Here is a 20,592-nt window from a genome sequence, read left to right as displayed (position 1 = left end):
TGGCATCTTGGGTGGCGTTGCGGGTTGGTGGGGCCATCTGAACATTGAGGTAGATGATGAGATAAGGGGGAAATTTCTATGTTTTGTTTTGGTAGAGTTTTAAGAGTTCATAACTTAAAAAAGTTGAGTAGTGTTGCAGGGGTAAAACCGACAACACTTTTTCATTCATACCAAGCATCACATATTACAAAGCTAACACACCGTTGGTTTGAAGAACCATTCATCGCTCTACGATACAAGGGGATCCTGATACAACTCACACCTACTTAAGTGCTGGGGTGATACTACTCTTCAGGGTGGATTCTTCGTCTTCACGGGTGATGTGCTTGGCGAGAGGCGAGGGCGTTGTCCAAATCTCTGCGGGTTTTGTACATCCTGAAGTCCTGGTGTGCGACATAGGGGTTCATCTCCGTGGGCGGGGGCATGGTCATCGGTCTTCCCATGGGGTCATGTCTTGGGTAGTAGATGAAGCGAGTGTTCTTGATCTTGTTCTCATTTTGTCCGCACAGACGGAAAATTGCTTCTTGCATAGCTCTGACTAGTCCTTCCTTCCAAGTGTTTCCCGTTACAGAAAACCAGATGGTTTCCCATACCGGGGCTCCAAGCTTTCTTCGTAGATCAGTGGAAACTTCCCACCGAGGTGGTTCTCCGGAGTGGTTGTTGAGGGGTAATCCGAAGAACTCGGGGTACGGGTGTCCTAGATATTCCACTAGTTGCTTCAAATCCTTTTCGAACCTTAGGTCGCCTCCGGGACCAAGCTGATAAAACTCCCATTGGTACTCCATCTGTGAGCAATTAGGATAAGTAAGTTAAAGAAATAGCCAAGTGTGCAAAATTTTAGGTAGGCTTGCAAAGAAAGTAGCGTATAGATTTCCCATTTTTGAAAAAGATCTCAAGGATAAGAGTAAGAACAAGTTTTCACAAATATTCACTTCATTGGTTTTTGAAACTAAATTTTTTAGACGTCCATTCTAACTAGGGTCTCCTAAGGTCAACAATGGCTCTGATACCAACTTGTCAACACCCGGATTTTTAAGTCCACATGCCTATTATGCCATTCCTCGCAATCCCAGGAATATTGTTTTTGCGAGACATAATAGATTGATATCACAACACATCATTCATTACAACACATAATCGTCTTACAAATAAAGGATCACATGATCCAGTCTCATTACAATAATAGAAGTTCTATTGATCAATTACATAACACATAGCGGAAGCGAAATAGCGTGGTAGTAGTCCATCTATTCCACAGCAACTCGTTGACGTCGGGAGTGATCCTAGTTGTCGTAGACGTCCTGCTGTCCTTCTTCCGGGTTCTGGTACTCCTCTTCATAGTCTGGCCATTTGAATAGCCAGGGACACAGCCATGAGTACTTTAAAGTACTCGCAAACTAATACTAATGTAAATACTATCAACTATAGTAAGGGGTTCTAAGCTCTAGTTTCATTTGCAGAAAGCCAGTTTTATTTCATAAGCACTTTAATAATCAAAAACTCTTCATTTGATTCACTAACTCAAGTGGGAACATTAGTATCATTCCCACAACTCAGTGGTGATTCAAAGTCAAAGTCACCTTTCAACTCAAATCACAAGTCACCCTTCATATTTTTAGAAAAATTCTGATGACGGAACAGTATGGCCTTTCCAACTGTCCATGACCGCGGACGCGGCTATTCGAATAGGTTTACACTCTGCGAGAGGTTGTACACTTGTGCCACAATAATTGCAATAGTCCGTCGTGGGTAATCGGCCCCGATTTATCGTACGCGAGACGCGAACTACCAATCCTAACCTTTCATTTACACACCCTAGTATAGGCACCTCTCCCCATGAGCTTGGCCTCCCGAGTGAAGACAGACGATCAGCTCAGGAACCGCACGAGGCTTGGGCCGGACATTCACCTCATTTCACTTCATTTCACATCATTCCTTTTCTTGTAGAGGCAGCCTCCGGCATAACCCCGATGACGCTTGTTTTAGAGGGAACCCATACTAAGACACATAAATTTCTAGCTAAGCCTTACCCAGATTCAGGTATTGTGGGGGTACTTGTAAAATTGGAATGGTATCGCATCCGAACCCAACCATCAGTTTTTGGTAAAATTCACCAAGTCATTCACAAGTCATATTCACCTTCAAAATCTTTCAATAGAATGACTCATCATTCCAAGGTTTTCAAAGTCATTGGTTTTCACAAGTTCCCATCTAGAGTAGTTACTTTTAATATTGAGCACTAGCAACTAGTCATGAGGGGTGCTAAGCAACTTGTATTGCTCTAGGCTAAGTTTGATACTCTTGTACTACTCCATACTAAACTAGATGAATCATAAATCAAAAAGTACTTTGATAAATAAAATTTAGTAAAGCTTGTAAAGTAAAAACTTGGGATAGGAGCATTAGGCATAAAATAAAAGGTGGGGATGCCTTGCTCTTGTAGAGCTTTGCACTTTGCAAGAATATTAGCTTGCAAACAAAATAGCTTGCATTAGTCTAGCTTGCCTTGATTGGTGATGTGATCAAAGTTTTCTTGCTCTTCCTCTTGGTAGAAGACCTCTTCCTCTTGATAGTCTCCGGTACTAGCGTCTATAAACGAATACGAGGATACAATCACCAAACAACACTTAAGTAATCTTAATTAGCCTTATTGGCTCACACAAATGATCTAACATCACTACCTAACATTTATTCACAGATTATGCTAGGGTTTCTTTATTTAACAAAAGGAAAATAATTTCCTCTCATTGAAATTGGAATTAGGGTTTCTATGTAGTTCTTTGGAGAAATAATTTCCTCTCATTGAATCTTCTTAAGATTTAATCTTCTCAAATAACCAGGGATGATCACATGTTCACCAAGGTCAACACTTCACATTTATTATTTGAGAAAAGTGATTTAATTGAGATTCATCATCTCATGTGATTTAAATAACCATTGCAAATTAAATACTATTTTGATTTAAATTCTACAAGTGAGCAAGTATGAGCCTAAGTGAATAAAGGTCAACACATTAATTCATATCACTTGAGAAATGATTTAAATGAGGTGCTACACCTCATAGATTTAAAGTCCTAAAATTTGAAATAGTTTAAAAGGACTAGTATTGACTACATAGTCAATATTTTGCTTCTAGCCCAATGATCATGTACAGAACCTATATCATATTTTTACATAGTAAATTAGGGTTTGTTAAATGTGAATTATTGCAATTGGATTCACTTCCAAATTCAAATTGGTTGATTTTTAAGATTTATTTGAATATCTGAACAGTCTCTGTTTTGTTATTTTTGCTATTCAAAATCTACACCAGATAAGGGGTTGAATCCAGTGGGGTTAGTTAGAGCATTTCGTGGGCTTTCCAACCATATAAAGTTGGTTCAAAATGGTTGAGTAGATTCAAAGCTATTTAAATTTGAAACACAGCATCAGTAAAGGATTTGACCAAGCCTATTTATTCCAAATTTGAAAAGGTGGGCTCGCGCGGGAAAATTTAACGGGCCGGCCCAGTAACGCTTCAGCGCTAGGTGGGCTGTCCAAAGGTGGGGCCTACATGTCATTGTGTTTAAAACATCGAAACGGTATGGGGTGAGCTGCGCCGTTCGATTAAAAGGGAGATCGACGAACGAGGTTCATCACCTTCCTCGACACCGCCCGTCGGGGACGAAACCCTACCGGCGGCAGAGGGGGTCGTCGGCGGCGTACCTGGGCACTGGCAGGACTCGGAGAGGCGGGCGATCGAACGAGGAGACGATGGCGAGGCAGAGGGTGGTCGCAGAAGGGCTTGGGGTGGAGGAGATCAACGGCGTCGCTGAGCTACGGTGGCGCCGTGGCGGTGGTCGGCGGTGCAATTGGAGCTACTCCGACTAAATTGGGATGGGGGAAGTGGTCGAGGCGAACCAGTGAGGTGAGGCGATCGTGCTGGTGTGAATGAATTGGCCGCGGGAGGTCTCTATTTATAGAGCGGTGATGGTGCCGTGGGTGCTGTGGGGGTCGTCGACGGCGATGGCTGTCCAAGGCGCGAAGGGGCAAGCTAGGGAGCGCATCGTGTAGGCGACGGCTAGGCGGAGCTAGCGCGCGTGAGGAGACAGCAGAGGGAGGACGAGAGCGTGCTAGCAACGCTCGAGTGCTCTCAGTACGGGCGCGGCAGAACGTTGATCATGACGACGGTGTCCGGGCGAGCGTCGGCCAATGGGCTTGTCTGGCGAGTAGCTGTAGGTGTGGTGATCACGCGTGCCAAGTGGGAGAGGAAGAGAAGGACGGGAGCGTCCAGGCGAGGAGATGTACTGCGGCGTCCAGTGCCATGCCAGGGCGCGCTCACCGCGTGCCTGACAGGTTTCTGGCGCGTCTGGGCACGCTTCGTGTGGCCAATGCCGTGTGTGGCTTCAGCCAGGGATGGTACCAGCAGGTTCAGTGAGGAGTGGGCTACCTAGTTGACATGGTACAAGGGGCCAGAGAGGAAGAATAACCATGAGTGGCATGGTGGTGTCCTTTGGCTCGGCATGATGAAATGGTGATCATTTCTTGGCTTTAATCGACCAAACCAGTACATGGCTTGATGCAGGGGAGGTACAGGAGCAGCAATGATCAAGGATCAAAGTGGTTTAGGCTAAGAACCAGGGGATAATAGGGTGTAGTGCATTTTCAGAATTGTGCCTGCAAGGTGTATGATGAAATGGCCGCATGAACTTTTTATTGGAAATTTGCAATTCTTTTTGGTGGAGCTCACTTATATAATTATTGTGAAAGAATGGTGGTGGTGTTATTCAATTTGGTGAAGATTTGTGAGATTCCAAAATTGGTAAGATCTTCTCATAGTTTCAAAGTCACCACTTGTCCAATTCATTCTGGTCAACCTGGTCAAATTTAGCATGGGTGGTCAACATGAAAGTTGCTCACCTTGACATGGTCTTGGATGACATGGTAAGGGTTGACCAAGTTTAGTTTGAAGAAAAGTCAAAACCAGGGGGTAAAGTGAGGAACATTTTATAAAATGGCCAAATGACCATTATCACATGTATGTTGATTTTGAGATTTGCTTTGATTTGATTTTGGTTTCTTTGATGCAATTGTGTTTGTTTATCATATCTAAGCATTCTACAAGCAAGAGATCAAGTAAAGGTGGCCTTTGGTGAAGATTTGCAATTTGGCCCTATGTGTATGTGAGTGAAATTGGGATTTTCTCCCTAATTGATTTCTCCCCATTTGATTTGACTTTTCTTGACTCTAATGTGATTCTTATTAGTTTAGAAACATTTTCAAACCATTGAAACCATTTCAAAAGGTCTTGTTCAAAGATTTGCAAAAATGGCCATAACAAATAAGAGGTGATGTGTCAAATTTCATTAAACTTGTAAATTGTTGATCTTGCTTTACTTGGACATGGGTTAGGATCAATTTAGTATTAGGTTAGGTTTAGAGATGGTTTCCCATCATTTGGTCAAGGTTTAAAGTCCTAGGTCAAAGTTTGGTGAAATGGCTATGTGCCACATATGCCTCTATGCATATGTTGCATTTGAATTTTAATTTGACTTGGCTTGACCCAAATGGTGTTGTTGAGTGTTGAAATGGTATATAGGAGTGATCCAACCATTCACAACAAGTCCTAGGGTCAATCTTCTCAAATTCACAAATTTGCTAATTTACTCTCATATGCCTCTATGGCATTTTTAGTTTCTTTTTATTTTCTTTGGAAACAACTTGAATTAGGTTTGATAAGTACTAGGTAGGGTGTATAATGGTTTTCCAAACCTCTAAACAAAGTAGAGGAGCTTAGGGTAAAGATTTATAAAAAATAGCCATAGGCACATATGCCTTTTTCTTATTTAATTTCCTTTTATTTTATTTTAGCTAGGAAAGTGAAAAGAGGGGTGAGGTTTAGGGTTTAAGATTATTTCAAACTACTTTAACAAGCAAACATGGCAAAAGCACAAGAATTAAGCAAGATCACTATGTATCACACTTAATTTAAGAAAAGTTTTTGTTGGTTCCAAAATTTGTAACTAGGGAAATTCATTTATTTTGTTTTGAATTTTTGGGATGTTACACTTGACATGCCAAGAACCAAAGAAGGTATCAGGCTTGACATGCCAAGAACCAAAGAAGACGAGTGCACATCGCGTGCCACTGATGAGTCCATTGTACGGCCTGACTACACCACCCGTCGTAAGTAAAATATCGCTTCCGTCGACTGGATGGAGTAAAACATCGCTTCCGTCGACTGGATGGAGTAAAACATCGCTTCCGTCGACTGGATGGATGTCGGTTTCCCTGACGATGACAGAGCGAGCGTTCATATCTCCGTGTGCACAAAGTACCGAAGATGGTTATCTCAGTATCATATTTGTTATCTTCTTTAAGATTTCGTCACCAGATGTATGCCATGTTTTTTAGTAAGCCCGGCATTCGCTATGCTTTGTTTATCCGACAACATGGTGAAAAAAAGATGTTTTATTGTTAAGTGTCTCTTTCTCTCATGTATGCAAGAACCTTCCAAGCGATGCTACTTGCCAAACTATTTCATCATTTTTTGTACCGCATCTGATCTTTATAATCAGTCCATTTAGTGCACAGTCATGGTCTCTGTGTATTTGGTCTTCTGTTTTGCCTTTTTAGTTCTATAACATATTCTACAGGGAGAGCAGAACTGAGTATACTAGACAACTGGAAAGTAAATTTGAAGAGAGAATAGTTGTTTCCTCCAGCTCAACAAAAAGAATTCTAGGCTGATTGATGCAGTTAACTGGTGCATGTAAAGGAAGGCCAGTTTCAGGAATTCAAGGGCTCTAGCTTAGTGGAAAGGATTGAGGGATGATTGATTCAGTTATCTGATGCATGTAAAGGAAGTTTAGCTTTAGTAATTCAAGGAAGAGGAACGTACCAGCTGCTAGCTCATTAGCTCCATTCACTCTCTGTGGCTCTGTGTCAACTGCGACCACCTGCTGACCCTGTCTGAGGATTTGACCGGAATGAAAAAAAATCTTTTCTCCTCCACAGTTCACCTTCGGCCCCTCACTTCAGGCCGCCACAAGTTCTAAAGAAGCAGGTAAGAAGTGGAAAAAAATCACGAGCCAGCGACTGAGTCAACTAAGAAAAGGTAACTGCCTAAAAGAATAATACAAGAGTGTAGCTGATCACAACTATATAAAAAGAAGAGTTAACCATGGCCACACTTTATTATTATTATTATTATTATTATTATTATTATAGGTCTCAGATGTTATTCCACAATATTATTCTATAAGATCTCTGCAACTCATCTCGCATTGTATAGTACCACAGTCTCTTTAGTGATCTATTGTGCTCAACCACTGATAGCTTTGTTGGCTGTTCTATACATCTATATATCTTCTTAGCATCTAGCATCGAACCAGAACCAGAACAACATGCATCTTCATAGTTTCTAAAAGATAGATATGCAACATCTGACGCAGATCCTTCTTTCTCAATGTATAAGACCTTCGTTTTCTAAAGTTATTCAAATGATGTAATAAGAGAACTCTGTTTGTTTGTCCTCACGGGGGAGCTACAGAGCTACGCTACAGATTTAGTTGAAGCGTTTTTCTGCCGTGATTGGGAATCGCACACAAATTTCATCAGTTGCTTTATTCTATAAGCTGCTTCAGTTTGTGAATAATGGCAGAGTCACATATCGTCCAGCATTGGACGTCCGCATCATCATCAGTATATGTGAGAAAAAAAATCGGAAAAAACTCAAAAGTATTTGCAATCTTTGACCAAAATATCGCAGGAATTAACCAAAATCGATATTTTCTGTGTAAACCTGTAACCAGAGGGGAACTATACTTTTGTTTAGGGGAAGAAGGGAACTATACATGAGGAGGAGACCTGCGCTTGTTCGAAGGATGCTAGTGCCATGGAGTCGAGCCTGGCCAGGCCCTCCTTCCAGCGCGGACATTCCTATCACTATCAGCCCGCCGCCCAAATGTCATGGGTGGCCTCGATGTGGATGTTCTACTTTGCTATCCACGGTCGCACCCCGCTGCCCAGCGACCTGAAGCAGTCGGGTTGGCCTTGCCCCGGCCTACCGACTGCGCCGCCACGGTCGACGAGGATGCAATCACATCTAGCGGCCGCCTCTTATGGCCCATTCCTCCCATCTCGAAGCTTTTTGCCCCTCCGACGAGATAGCTCTCCGATGCTGGATTATCCCCTTACTTACATGCGAGAAATTGATAGAAAGCGGCAACAAATTGCGAACTGGAGTATAGGATCAGGACGAATCGAGAATTCAGAAGGGCAAGGAGCACCGCCGACGATAGGAGAGGAATGCATCGATGGGAGAAAGAGAAGGGGACAGTCAGGCGGTCACAGTTATGCGAAACAGTGAGGTTGATTAGGAGGAGTATGGAATGATTCGCCAGGACGGTAGGCCTGTCGGGTTCCGGCCGCAAGCGCCTTGAGTTGGGACTTGGAGAGTAGTAACTCTGAAGTGGTACCGCTCTTTTTAGACTGCCAGTAGACAGTAGTACCACTTACTACATACGAGCAGTTTCCAATATTAATCAGAGTGTGGAGGCCATCCATGCCATAGTTTTCAGATGTCTTCGCAGGCTAGAAGCCGGGGAGCAGTTGTATGATCTCAACACAAATATTCTTTCTGTAGTGGATGAGGAATACAGAAACCAGAGTGCAGCTAACTCCTTGGGTTCCAAGGGTATGTTCCAGTTTATTCAACGAAAGGGGTCTTCGAGGAATCTTCTGGCTCTCCTTAAGCATGATGGTTCAGTTACTAAGGCATGACAGGTACTACCTCTGGTCCCTATTTCCTATTAATCGACACGGTCACTGCACCAATGTACGTGCATGCACTAAACTCCTCCACGTCGATTAAAAACGACCGGGGCAGTATATTCAAGTGACAGTAATGGTAATGGTTTCGAGCAGTGATAAATCAGTTAGAAATCCTATGGTTAACGGTCACCAAGTGGCTGAGTGATAGGTTTCTTTCAAAATTATTACTTTAGCTTTGTGCACATGCCCTTAGAATACAACCATATTTAATTATCTTAGTATAAAAATGATCACCATTGTACCCAAAATCTTTGTCAACTGTTCGTTGGATTAGAGATAAGGTGCACTTATCTGACATGAGTGTACCATGTACATGTTCAATCATCTATCATATCTGATTGCATCTGTTAAACCTACGTGGAGAAAGTTGCTACACAAGGTCTTGGTGACATGATTACCAAATACTTTATTTGAAATGCTGAAAAAGAAAGAACCGATCGGAGTTACACAAAGTGTTCAAACTTTCAGGATTTCCCCACGATTCTTTTATCGGCTCACAATTTCCTGCTGTTCGTGACGAATTTTTAAACCTAAAAAATTATTACTGATCCTGGTTTACCGGGATCGTGCGCCAAGGCGCACCATAAATCTAGTTTCTATTTGAGGGACGCCTTGGGGAACACGATGCTCACGTGAGTATCTTTCCATGAAGCGCTGGCCATGCGAAGAACCTGCATTTTGCCTCCGCGTGCCCCTTCCAAAATTTGGCTGTGCGGAAGGGAGCACGTACACGATCCTGCAAACTGGCAGCGGTAACATGAGGCTGTCGTGCAGACCCCCAACTCAGTTCACCGCCAACGCGTCGGGCCTATTGATAACCTGTATCGCTGTTGCGAGGCCCTGACCGCCATTAATCCTGATCTGATGGCTCGGCTGGGATTCTGATGGTGGCCGCGAGCTTCAGCGTGCAGCGAGCCTCGCCGTCAAGAAGTATAGGAGGAGCTCGGTTGGTGAGGTCGTGAGGCTGACTACACGACTACAATCCAATATACTTGTTCTCGCCAATCAATCGTCACCACATCAGCCACAATCTTGATAGCTGACCATGACTTTGATATTTGGGCACATTTGCCAGCTGGAGACCGATGGGAAGTCCAAGTCGTAAAATAGGCTATATCTGGAGCGGAAAGCTCCATACCATCTAAGTATAAGTATTGCAACAGCAGTGAGCAGTGAGCACTGCACTGCTGGAACGGCAGCAGCCCAGTGCACGAAAAAAGCATGGCCTCGTCTCAGAGCTTAGCGCTAGCAGTCCTCTTCAGCTTCCTCTCGTGCAATGCATCCCTAGCTTCCTCCGATGGCTTCCTCCAATGCCTCTCCGCAGCCATACCGGAGCAGCTCTTGTACACGCAGAGCTCGCCTTCGTTCTCTTCGGTCCTCGTCTCCTCCATCCAAAACCCCAAGTTCTTCACGCCTAGCACGGTGAGGCCGCTCGTCATCATCACACCGACGAATGCCTCCCACGTCCAGGCCACCGTTGTCTGCGGCCGCCAGAACGACGTGCGCATCCGCGTGCGCAGCGGCGGGCACGACTATGAGGGTCTCTCGTACCGGTCCAAGCGCCCCGAGGTGTTCGCCGTCGTGGACTTGGCAACCCTCCGCTCCGTGAGCGTCGACCAGAAGACAGCCACCGCGTGGGTGGACTCCGGCACGACGATCGGGGAGCTGTACTACGCAATTTCGAAGGCAAGCATCCTGCTGGCTTTCCCGGCCGGTCTGTGCCCGACGACCGGCGTGGGCGGCCATTTCAGTGGCGGCGGATTAGGCATGCTGCTTCGAAAGTACGGCGCCGCCATCGACAACGTCCTGGACGCCACGTTGGTGGACGCCAAGGGGAGGCTCCTGGATAAACAGACCATGGGGACCGACGTATTCTGGGCTATCCGCGGCGGTGGCGGCCAGAGCTTCGGCATCGTGCTGTCGTGGAAGGTGAAGCTCGTGCCCGTCCCGCCGACGGTGACAATGTTCAGCATCCTCAAGTCCGTCAACGAGGGTGCCATAAACATCCTCACCAAGTGGCAAGAAGTTGCCCCAGCTCTTCCCGAAGATCTTTTCATAATGGCGATCATCAAGAAACAGGTGGCTAAGTTCCAATCCATGTACCTGGGCACCTGCGACACGCTCCTGCTTTTGATGGGAACCCGCTTCCCCGAGCTCGGCCTGAATCAGACGCACTGCAAGGAGATGACATGGATTCAGTCAGTTCCCTACGTCTACCTGGGCAACACCGCGACTGTGGAGGACATCCTAAACCGGACAACATCCATGAACAGCTTCAGCAAGGCCACCTCCGACTACGTCCGTCAGGCCATCCCCAAGGACACGTGGGTGCAGATCTTCACCTGGCTCGCCAAGCCAGAAGCTGGGATAATGATCATGGACCCTTATGGCGGGAAGATGAGCAGCTTCCCAGAGTCGGCGACACCGTTCCCTCACCGTGGTGGCGTGCTGTACAACATCCAGTACATGAATTTCTGGTTGGCCGCAACGGACGGATCGGCGCGGACGAAGTGGCTCAAAGACTTCTACAAATTCATGGCGCCGTATGTAAGCCAGAACCCGAGGGAGACCTACGTAAACTACAGGGACCTTGACCTGGGCGAGAATGTCGTGGTGGGCAATGTCACAAGCTACCAGGCCGGTCAGGTTTGGGGCCAGAGGTACTACAAGGGTAACTTTCAGAGGCTGGCGATGGCGAAGGGCAAGGTGGATCCTGATGACTACTTCAGGAACGAACAGAGCATCCCACCACTTGTGGTGAGCAAGTGACAATGAAACTACATCTGTCCAGGAATGGTTTTATCTTTATACTAGCCATCAACCCGTGGTTTTGTGGTATACGACATCTCAAGTTCGACCACCTCAAAGAGGCAGATCTGTGTCGTGAAGTTGGCTCCACTCCCGAATGTGACTGACACCGTAATCTAACCAATTGGGATTCCGGCAGCCCATATGATTATCCCCCTGATGCGCATGAAACAAGCACGATGTTGTAGGCAATTGAGGGTGCACCAGTGAAAAACGGGTCTTTAGCACCGGTTGGTAAGGGCCATATACACCGGATGGCCAACCGGTGCTAAGCATCCAGTGCTAAAGGCTCCCCCTTTAGGAATTTTTGACGAAAAGGACTACATGTCCCAATGTATTGTCAAAAAAGACCACCTCGCGAGTGAATTGTCAAAAAAGACCCCATGCCGCTGCCGGCTGTGGCGGCAGGCACCTGCCGCCGTCCGCTGTGGTGGCACGTTAGCTAGTTGACGGCGGGAGGGCGAGCTGACAGCGCTGGTGAGCCCTGCCGCCATGGTCATTGGCGGCATGCTGATGTGGTACATGCCTCCACCGTCTCTGCCGGCATGTCCTGGCACTGACGGAAAAGGTGAATGACGATGAGTGTGCGTGTGTGTGTGGCTGGTTGGATGGCTTTGTTCCCATGTCAAACGATGAGTAAAGAGCAAGCTCTGCTGCTTTGATGTTGATAGCCGCTGCTGCCGTAGTACGAATGCAGAGAAGTCCGTGTGTACGCAACTACGCATGCTATGTTTTTTTTTCTTTGGTCTTTGTTAGGGCATTTTCAACTGGCGACGCATTTCAGAATCTAAAAATGTCCGCGCATGTTCGTTTACGTCGGTCCAAATGGTCGAAATCGACCGCGCCCGTTTGCGTCGGAGGGTGGCTCCAGCGGACGACGCATTTTTTTCTCGAATTTTCATTTTTTTATAACATGAAAACATAATTTACATAGTAAAAGACATGGAAAAAATCCCTAAATCCTGCGCCTCATCGGTTCTCCTTGTCGCTGTCGATCACGACGAGCTCCGGTACCACCGACGGCCAGTTGGGCAGCGGCAGAATACGCCGGGCGCGCCGGCGGTGCTAGAGGTGGAGGAGCCCAGGCCTATGGCGGAGGTGGAGGTGGAGGAACCCAGTGGCTGAGGTGGAGGAGCCCAGGCTGGAGGTGGAGGCCCCCACGGGTTGTACGACGGAGGTGGAGGCGGCGGATGAAACGGTGGCGTGGCCGAGTCCTGTAGCGCCAATCGTAGGGTTTCTTCCTCCGTGAGGCCCGGTGGCATGATGTCGGTGGCGAACTGGGGCAGCGGCAGCTGCATACGTTGGTCCACCTCCGAGACGAGGACGCCGAGCCTCGCGATCTCGGCGCCCGTCATGTTGTCTGGGTACTCAAACTCCCGGCCCTCCGCCATGGCCAACTGCCATTCCTGGAAGATGCACGCGACATAGTTGTCGCTGTCGTCCTTGACCTCCTCATTGTGGTACGCCAACGCCTCGCTGTAGTCCTCATCGTCGTCGTCGAGGTCGTCCTGTGCAGGCGTTGGCGCCTGTCGTCTTCGACGACGAGGCGCCGATGGCGTAGGCGGGATCGGTGCGGAGGTCCGACCGCAGACCGCCTCCTTCGCCATTGAAGGCGACAGAAGCCCAGCCGCCGCCCGCCAGTGCGCGCGCAGAAGAGGCAGCCGCGACATTGATGGCGAAGGCTGCGGCGCAGACGCGGAAGCGCTGACCGCGGAAGCGATGGCCGCGGAAGCGATGGCCTCGATAGAGGCTCGTTGCCAGGCGGGCCTGTGGAGGAGTGAGCAGTCACTTGGGACGTCCGCGCAGCGTCTGCCGCGACGTATTTCAGGCGCAAGTATACGCCGGGTTTGCGTCGCTGCAGATGGCCCGATCACGATATGTCGCCTCACCTCGCTGAAGGTGGTATCAGACGCATTTTCGGCCCGACGGACGCAAACAGCTTGCTCAAGCATCCGTTTGCATCCGGAGATACCCTTAATTTCTGGGGCTTGACTACACAGTGGTCAACCACTATTGGGCCTACCCCGGTGGTCAGTTCGGACAGCCCATTAGGGGCAAAACGTGTTTTTTCTTCTTTCCCAAAAAGGAAATGACGGGACCACACAACCCACGTTAAAACAACGAAGAAAACAACCCACGTTACTTTGTCTCGACGGAAGCAGCTATAGAAAAGGATCCTACCTAACCAGATCTGGGTTCTTCTTCCTCCCCTGTTTCTCCACCGCCGCCAGCAGCAAGAGGAGGCAGCAGGAAGGGAAGGCAAACCCTAGAACCTCCATGAATTGATCCCCAGATCCTCCAGGAAGTAACACAACAGGAGCTGCTTCATCTGGACGACGCCCAGAGAAGTAAGAAAGGTAAACAAAGACAAAAACATGATTCAAATTCATCCAGTTCCATCCAAGTACTACCGAGTATTCATCTAGCAGTTCCATCCAGCTTGTAGCTGTTCCATCCGGATCCACCACAGCCAAAAAGTTACATACTGGATGGAACTCACATGTTACTCACAGCTTCTCGCTGAGTTGTTGTCCGTACCAAAGTCGTAGAAGTCTTCGGAAAGTAATCTACTTGACATTCTAGCCTTCGGAAGTAATCTAGTTGATGGCCTTTGAATTCCGTAGAAGCCATCAGTGAGGTGCAAGCCGAGAACCCGGTTGTGTTGATCTTGTAGACAGCGAGGAAGTATTCAACCAAGAAAACAAACATGAATGATATCTTGGAACACCGATGTAGGCATGAATGATATCTCGCATGAAAAAAGAAAGAAAATTAGGGTGTAAGAACCATAAAACAGTACTTGTATAAAGCTAACGATGAGCTGATGCTTGTTAATCAAACAATGTGAAGAAGTAATTTGCCCTTTGCTGTTTTGTTTTGATGCCAAACATGGGTGAAGTAACAAAAAAATGTTTTAACTTGTTTCTTCTTTGCAGGCAATGGATTGGTTTAACCTGCATGGTATTGACCTGAACCATCCGCCTGACTATGATGACTTCATTGAACCAGATGGAACTGAAGCACCAGTCCAAGGCGCATCAGTAGATGGTACTGGTGCTAATTCTGGATTCATGTCAGTAGATGATACTACTGATGGTGCTCCGACTGGTCAAACGCTATCTAGTGAAGAAAGTGGCAGTGATGGTGAGGTGCAGTCAACGCCAGAAGGATTTGCACCACGTAAACCATACCTAGGGATGAAATTTGATACGTGAGAGGCTGCTAAAGTGCACTACAACAGGTATGCCGAACATGTTGGTTTCTCTATGAAGATGAGTTCTTCCAGAAATTCAGTATTGGACAAGCGAAGGACAAGTACTTGTTTGTGTGCAACAAGTCCGGAACTAATTCGGAGAAGGAAGAGACCGAGGCGAGTGAAGTTGAGGAACAGAGCAATCACGATACGGACTAACTGTCAAGCAAAAATGCGTGTAAAAAGGAAGGGTTCAATATGGGAAGTAACACAGTTCATTGAAGAGCACACTCATGAAACTATCAAGAAGCTTGGTCTGAAGAATTATTTACGATCACACAAGAAAATACCAAAAGAAGAAAAGAAGTTCATTGATCTGTTAGACAGTGTGAACCTCTCAGCAGGAAGAATAATGGACATCATGTCTGAGCTTTATGGAACAGGAAAAGCAGTTCCTTATGACACGAAGACAATAAGCAACTACATGGCAAGTATAGATGAGAAGCAAAATGTGAAAGACATACCAGAGCTTCTTAGTTACTTTGAGGAACTGAAGAAAGAAGATCCAAATTTCTTCTACAAATACAAACTTGATAGTGAGGACAGGGTTGAAAACATATTTTGGGTCGATGGACCCACTAGAGAAGTTTACAAGAATTACAATGACTGCATATCCTTTGACACTACATACATGACAAACGCTTATAAGATGCCATGTGCACCCATCATTGGAATTAACAGATATGGGCAGACAATCCAGTTGGGATGTGGCTTCTTGAGGAATGAGAAGATAAGTAACTTTGTCTCGGTTGTTTGAGCGGTTCCTTGATGCTATGGATGGTTTACACCCTCCGAATATCATCACCGACCGGGATGCTCGCTATTACTACCGCCATCCAGGAAATGTTTCCTAACTCGTGCCATAGGAACTGTCGGTGGCATATAATGCAAAATGCACAAGGATCCCCTCTCGGCCCTTTCATGGCGAAGCATGAGGAACTACGAAGGGAGTTCAATGAAATTGTTGACTACAGCCTGACACCTGTCGAGTTTGAGAACCGATGGGGAGAGATGATTGAGAGGCATGGTGTATCGGACAACACGGACCTTGCTTACCTATATGAAATTAGAGCTAAATTTGTCCCAGCTTACTTTATGGATAGGTTCTTCCCTTTCCTACAAACTACTGCTCGCAGTGAAGGATTCAATGCAGTTCTGAAGAGATATGTTGACCCAAATGCAAGCCTACTACGTTTCTTCAAACAATACATGAAGTTACAAGAGAGGATAGATATTACTCGAAGATTCACATGAATTTATGGGTGAGGACAAAACTCTAAAAACTTGGTGTGACTTTCCAATGGAGGAGCAAGTACTATCCATATACACACTACCCATATTCAGGCGATTTCAACTTGAGTTGAAGAAATTTACATCCTACAACATACAGCAAATTAATCCTTCATTGTTTGAGGTTTCTCCAATCAGAAATGCAGTGTTTGGTTATGGAGCAAGGAATTACAGGATAACTGCAAATCTGGAGCAAGACGAATACAGTTGTGAATTCTGCAAATTTACTAGAGATGGGTTGATTTGTTGCCATATAATAAAGGTTATGTCTGCTGTTGGTAAAGTAGAAGTAATGCCGTAACGTTACATTCTACCTAGGTGGTCAATTCCCCCTCCCGACATACGTATTCCTCAGACTGAACCCCATCAGATGCCAGCGGGCAAATTGTCTAGGAAGGAAATGAGGTTACTTCGCTATGGTAACCTCACTAAAGATTTCGCAAAACTAGCAGTTAATGCATGTGCTTCGAAAAAACAGATGAAGTGGCTAGGAAACATATGCGTGCAATGGAAGCTGAATTTGCAGCGAATGAAGAAACAAGCGGCGAGATGCATTGAAGAGAAAAAAGAAGCGAAGGAAACAGTTCCTCCATGTGCGTAACATGCTGAAACTATAGAAAATCCTAGCAGCTCAACTGTTGGTGCTTGAACATAATATGCATGTAAACAAGAAAGCTAGGGATCCACCTTTGACAGTAACAAAAGGGAGGCCAGAGGAGAAGACGAAGAAGAGTGGACTACATCTTAAACCTGCAAAACCAACAAAATGTACAATTTGTGGGTCAAGCTTGCATAATCCAAGAGATTGTCCATCTAAGATTGCAATGAAAGAGAAGACACCAATTATTCAGCTTTTCCAATGATGAGGAAGTAAAAAATTGTGTCAGCACATGAGAAGTAGAAACAAAAGTTGGACAGAAAAATTTCTTGTACTGCTTGAGCCATATGGATCGAAGATGCAGGGTGTTTAGATTAGTGGTGTTTACTTGTGTTTCATTTTCTAGTATTGAGTTTACTGAAAACTACTTTGTGTTTCCCAAGTGAAAGATATATATGTTGATTTGCAATGTATGACCAGAAGCATAACACTCGGTGAACCGTGTTGTCTTGCATAAATAGAAGACACAAAAATGATTTGGGAAAAAACATTACATGAATTACCATTTTGTAAAACTTGTCATTTTTTGTCTTTGAACTTGTTTCGCCATGAAATCTTGTTCTCCCACCGATCAAGCCACTTGAAGCTGTATAGCATCTCGTATAGTGGCATTTCCTTTTGGTCGAAATGACCCAACTTTCTTCCATCCCATAACTCAATGCATTTCAACATTGAGTATCCACAATCACAACTAACGTGTGTTACAACAACAAGGAAATGCAAAAACAGTGTTAGTTTTTGAAGTTTTGCTAGAATGCAAATGTCTGAAAAAATGTAGACAAAAAAGAGAGAAAATATGGGGTAACTTACGTTGTAAGTTGTTTAGGAGATGGGATGTAAATCGTTTCGTAGTTTTGAATTGATACATTTGACAGCTTGTAGTTTCTGGCCCAGAGAGTCTTAACAGAATCAATTATGATTGCACTATCTTTCTTGAGCTTCTTGTCCCCAAGATTCCTCAAGGAATCAAAAATTTCGAACCTCTCAGCCTTGAGATTGAGGTTGATTAGGTAGTAGTGTCCACAAAAGTACTTTGGATCGTCGATAGTAGATAAGTTACGTAGTACAGGAAACATGACCTGCATATGTAACTCTGTCAACACAGTTGGAAGTTAAAAAGCAAACAACTATGTGGAGGGAAAAAAAGTAGTTTATGTAACCTGCTCTTTGTGGTCAAGACGATTATTCTCTGTGAATGAAAACACCCTCTTAATGTCCTTGCCGGTGAAGGCATGGTCTCGCAATTTGTTCTAGTTAGCAAGAATAGCAAGAAAATAGATCAGGATTTGAAGTAGCCTAAAATGATATTATTATGATCTTTTAAAAAAGGTTAACATGTTATCATGTACATAATAAAATTCAACAGAGTTACTTCTCAAAATTTAAAACGGATGTGTAACTCGTGAAAAACATATGTATACAGAGTTAGTTACATTTAACAGAGTCACTTCTCAAAATTTAACAGAGTTACATTTGATGAGAAGTATACAGGTTAGCTACAGACAAAACCTAGTTACAAATGGCTTTGAGTTACTAAACATGGATATTAAAAAGGTGAGGGGGTTCTTATATGTAACACTTACAGCTATGATGAGAGGCATCACACATTTTTTCTGTGGTTCCAATTCTTTAGAGAGAACATGTAATCCAACCTCCATAGTCGAATTACTTATCCAACCTTCAGGTTGGACTGAATCAGCAAAATCTGGGACATGAACAAAATATGTTCCATAATCAACTATCGAGTGACCCTTCGGATGTGTCTTCGTTTCGATCCATGCATACATATTCGGTTGTACATGTCAATTGATTCCTTTGTAATAGTTTCTTCAGTTTTTTTGCCTCGCTGAACATATGGAGATAAGCTGCGTCTTTGTCGGCTTTGTTACTCTTTTCTTGTGAGCTCGAGGAATAGGAGTTTTACTTGGATGTTCCCTCTGAAGTTACATGTTCAGAAGTTACTTTCTGCTTTGCGGTGTCCTCAACTGAAGTAACATTCAAAGTGCAGCTGCTTGTTGGGAAATACTTCTCACCCACCATGGCTGCAAGCATTTCATAATCTTCGACTGGTCCATAGAACTCATCCTCATTGCTTGAAGTAATCACGGAAGCCCGATGACAACCTCTTCTTTACCTTTATCATTTTATTTGTTTGGACTATCAAACCCCGGATCAAATGATCCCGCTTCCCGGGCAGCCATAAACTTTGTCTGTCCTTGTATGCAGTGATGTGTAAATCAAGCTTCTTTGTTGTCGTGTCATCGAGTAGGCCGAATGTTTTCTTCCCTTGTATGCTAGTCGCCACTTCAAACTTTCCATGGCTACCAGGAGTTGTAGTGTCGTTGTTGTTATTTCCGAGTGTGAGGACTATATCTTCCTTCTTCTACATTGGCGTTTTCTCCGGAAATAAATATTGGGTTCGGACACGACTTTGATCACGTAACTCGGAATGACATCGATATTGGTAGAACTTGCTGCCTTCAATGGAGACATTGATCCGGTTACGAGCCTCCTAGCAATGGTGGTCGGGCTTCCCTTCGTGAATAGGTGTAATCAAAGGTAATGTTGTAGTTTCATTTTCTTGGGCAAGTATGCAAGTCCTTGATAGGATGAACGAGTGGTATGCACCGTTGATTAAGATTGACCACTGCGTCGGCTGCCCAAGACAACGATTTCTTTGTAACGAGATGCCTCTTCGAGATGAACAGCAGATGCAACTGGATCCTTCGAGAGGGGCATCGATCAACTTGGCGTGAATGGTTCTCGCATCGGACATGTCTATAGCTGGACGATGAAGTTGTTACTTTCCCGATGGCATGCACGGATGACCAGATCCTCGGTTTGCTTCAAGCATCCTCTTCCCGGTAATGCAAGTGTTCGTGACTCAGTCGTAGTTGGATGTGCACTCACTTCACATCCAATAAGATCATTACTTGACTGTGAATCGAAGCATACAATCTCAAGTTTTCCGGAGCAGATATGGCAACCTTTTCTTCCACTTGCAAAGTCCCTCTCGGTTTCCGAGGAAGAATCACATATCTTGCGGCCTTGTTAGACGGTTCTCGCATCGGAGTTCACATCGGCGGACTTCCTCTTCTTGTTTCCATTGGGTTCGCTTGGCCTTGGCATCTTCGTAGTTGTGACATTAGTTGCACCAACAGTGTCTTGATGCTGTTGTGGAACACAAACTACTTCTGGTGCTATCATCTGTTCGGGTACTGCATCGGAGTTCACATTGGTAGCCTTGATCTTCTTCTTTTGTTTGAGTTTGCTTGGCCTTGGCAGCTTACAAGTTGCGTCATTCACTGTTCGAGCTATGTTGTCATCCAGTAGTTGTGGTGCAGGCAAAACCACTTCTGATGCTTGATACGTCCAATTTGCATCACTATTTTATATCATAATTTGCTGTTATTCATTGATATATTTCATATTGGGACACAATACTTATGTTATTTCATCTATTTTGCATGTTTCATGATTATTTGGAGATCGCGCACTGGAGCCAGGATTCTGTTGGACAAAGCACCGTCAGGATGCAATATTTTGGAAGATCGACTGTGGAAGGAAATTACACCAAAAATCCTATTTTTCCAGATGACGGAGAAAGCCAGAAGGGGGAGCCGAGAAGACCCAAGGTGGGGCCGGACCACGGGCCGGCGCGGTCCATGGCTCCGGCCGCGCCACCATGTGGTGTGGGGGCCCCACAGCCCCTTTCGCCTCCTTTTCTTCGCGAAACTCTTCGTCCCGAAAACCTAAGCCACAGAGGGAT

At 45.2% G+C, this 20,592-nt stretch overlaps 1 protein-coding gene across 1 annotated transcript; it reads left to right on the top strand.

Annotated features, from left to right (window-relative positions):
- The first annotated feature begins 9,981 nt into the window (after nt 1–9,981).
- Nucleotides 9,982–11,773, top strand: LOC124683647 (berberine bridge enzyme-like Cyn d 4). The gene has a single exon (XM_047218125.1). The coding sequence runs from the start codon at nt 10,036–10,038 to the stop codon at nt 11,581–11,583; it is 1,548 nt and encodes a 515-aa protein (XP_047074081.1). The 5' UTR covers nt 9,982–10,035; the 3' UTR covers nt 11,584–11,773.
- Nucleotides 11,774–20,592: the final 8,819 nt, after the last annotated feature.

The sequence above is a fragment of the Lolium rigidum genome, chromosome 1, assembly GCF_022539505.1.
Source record: "Lolium rigidum isolate FL_2022 chromosome 1, APGP_CSIRO_Lrig_0.1, whole genome shotgun sequence".
Classification (NCBI taxonomy): domain Eukaryota; kingdom Viridiplantae; phylum Streptophyta; class Magnoliopsida; order Poales; family Poaceae; genus Lolium; species Lolium rigidum.
Note: the sequence above shows the minus strand (reverse complement) of the source record. Positions and strands in the feature narration are given on the sequence as shown.

Coding starts and splice junctions, on each gene's coding strand:
- LOC124683647 (XM_047218125.1), top strand. CDS start 10,036: ATGGCCTCGTCTCAGAGCTTAGCGCTAGCAGTCCTCTTCAGCTTCCTC.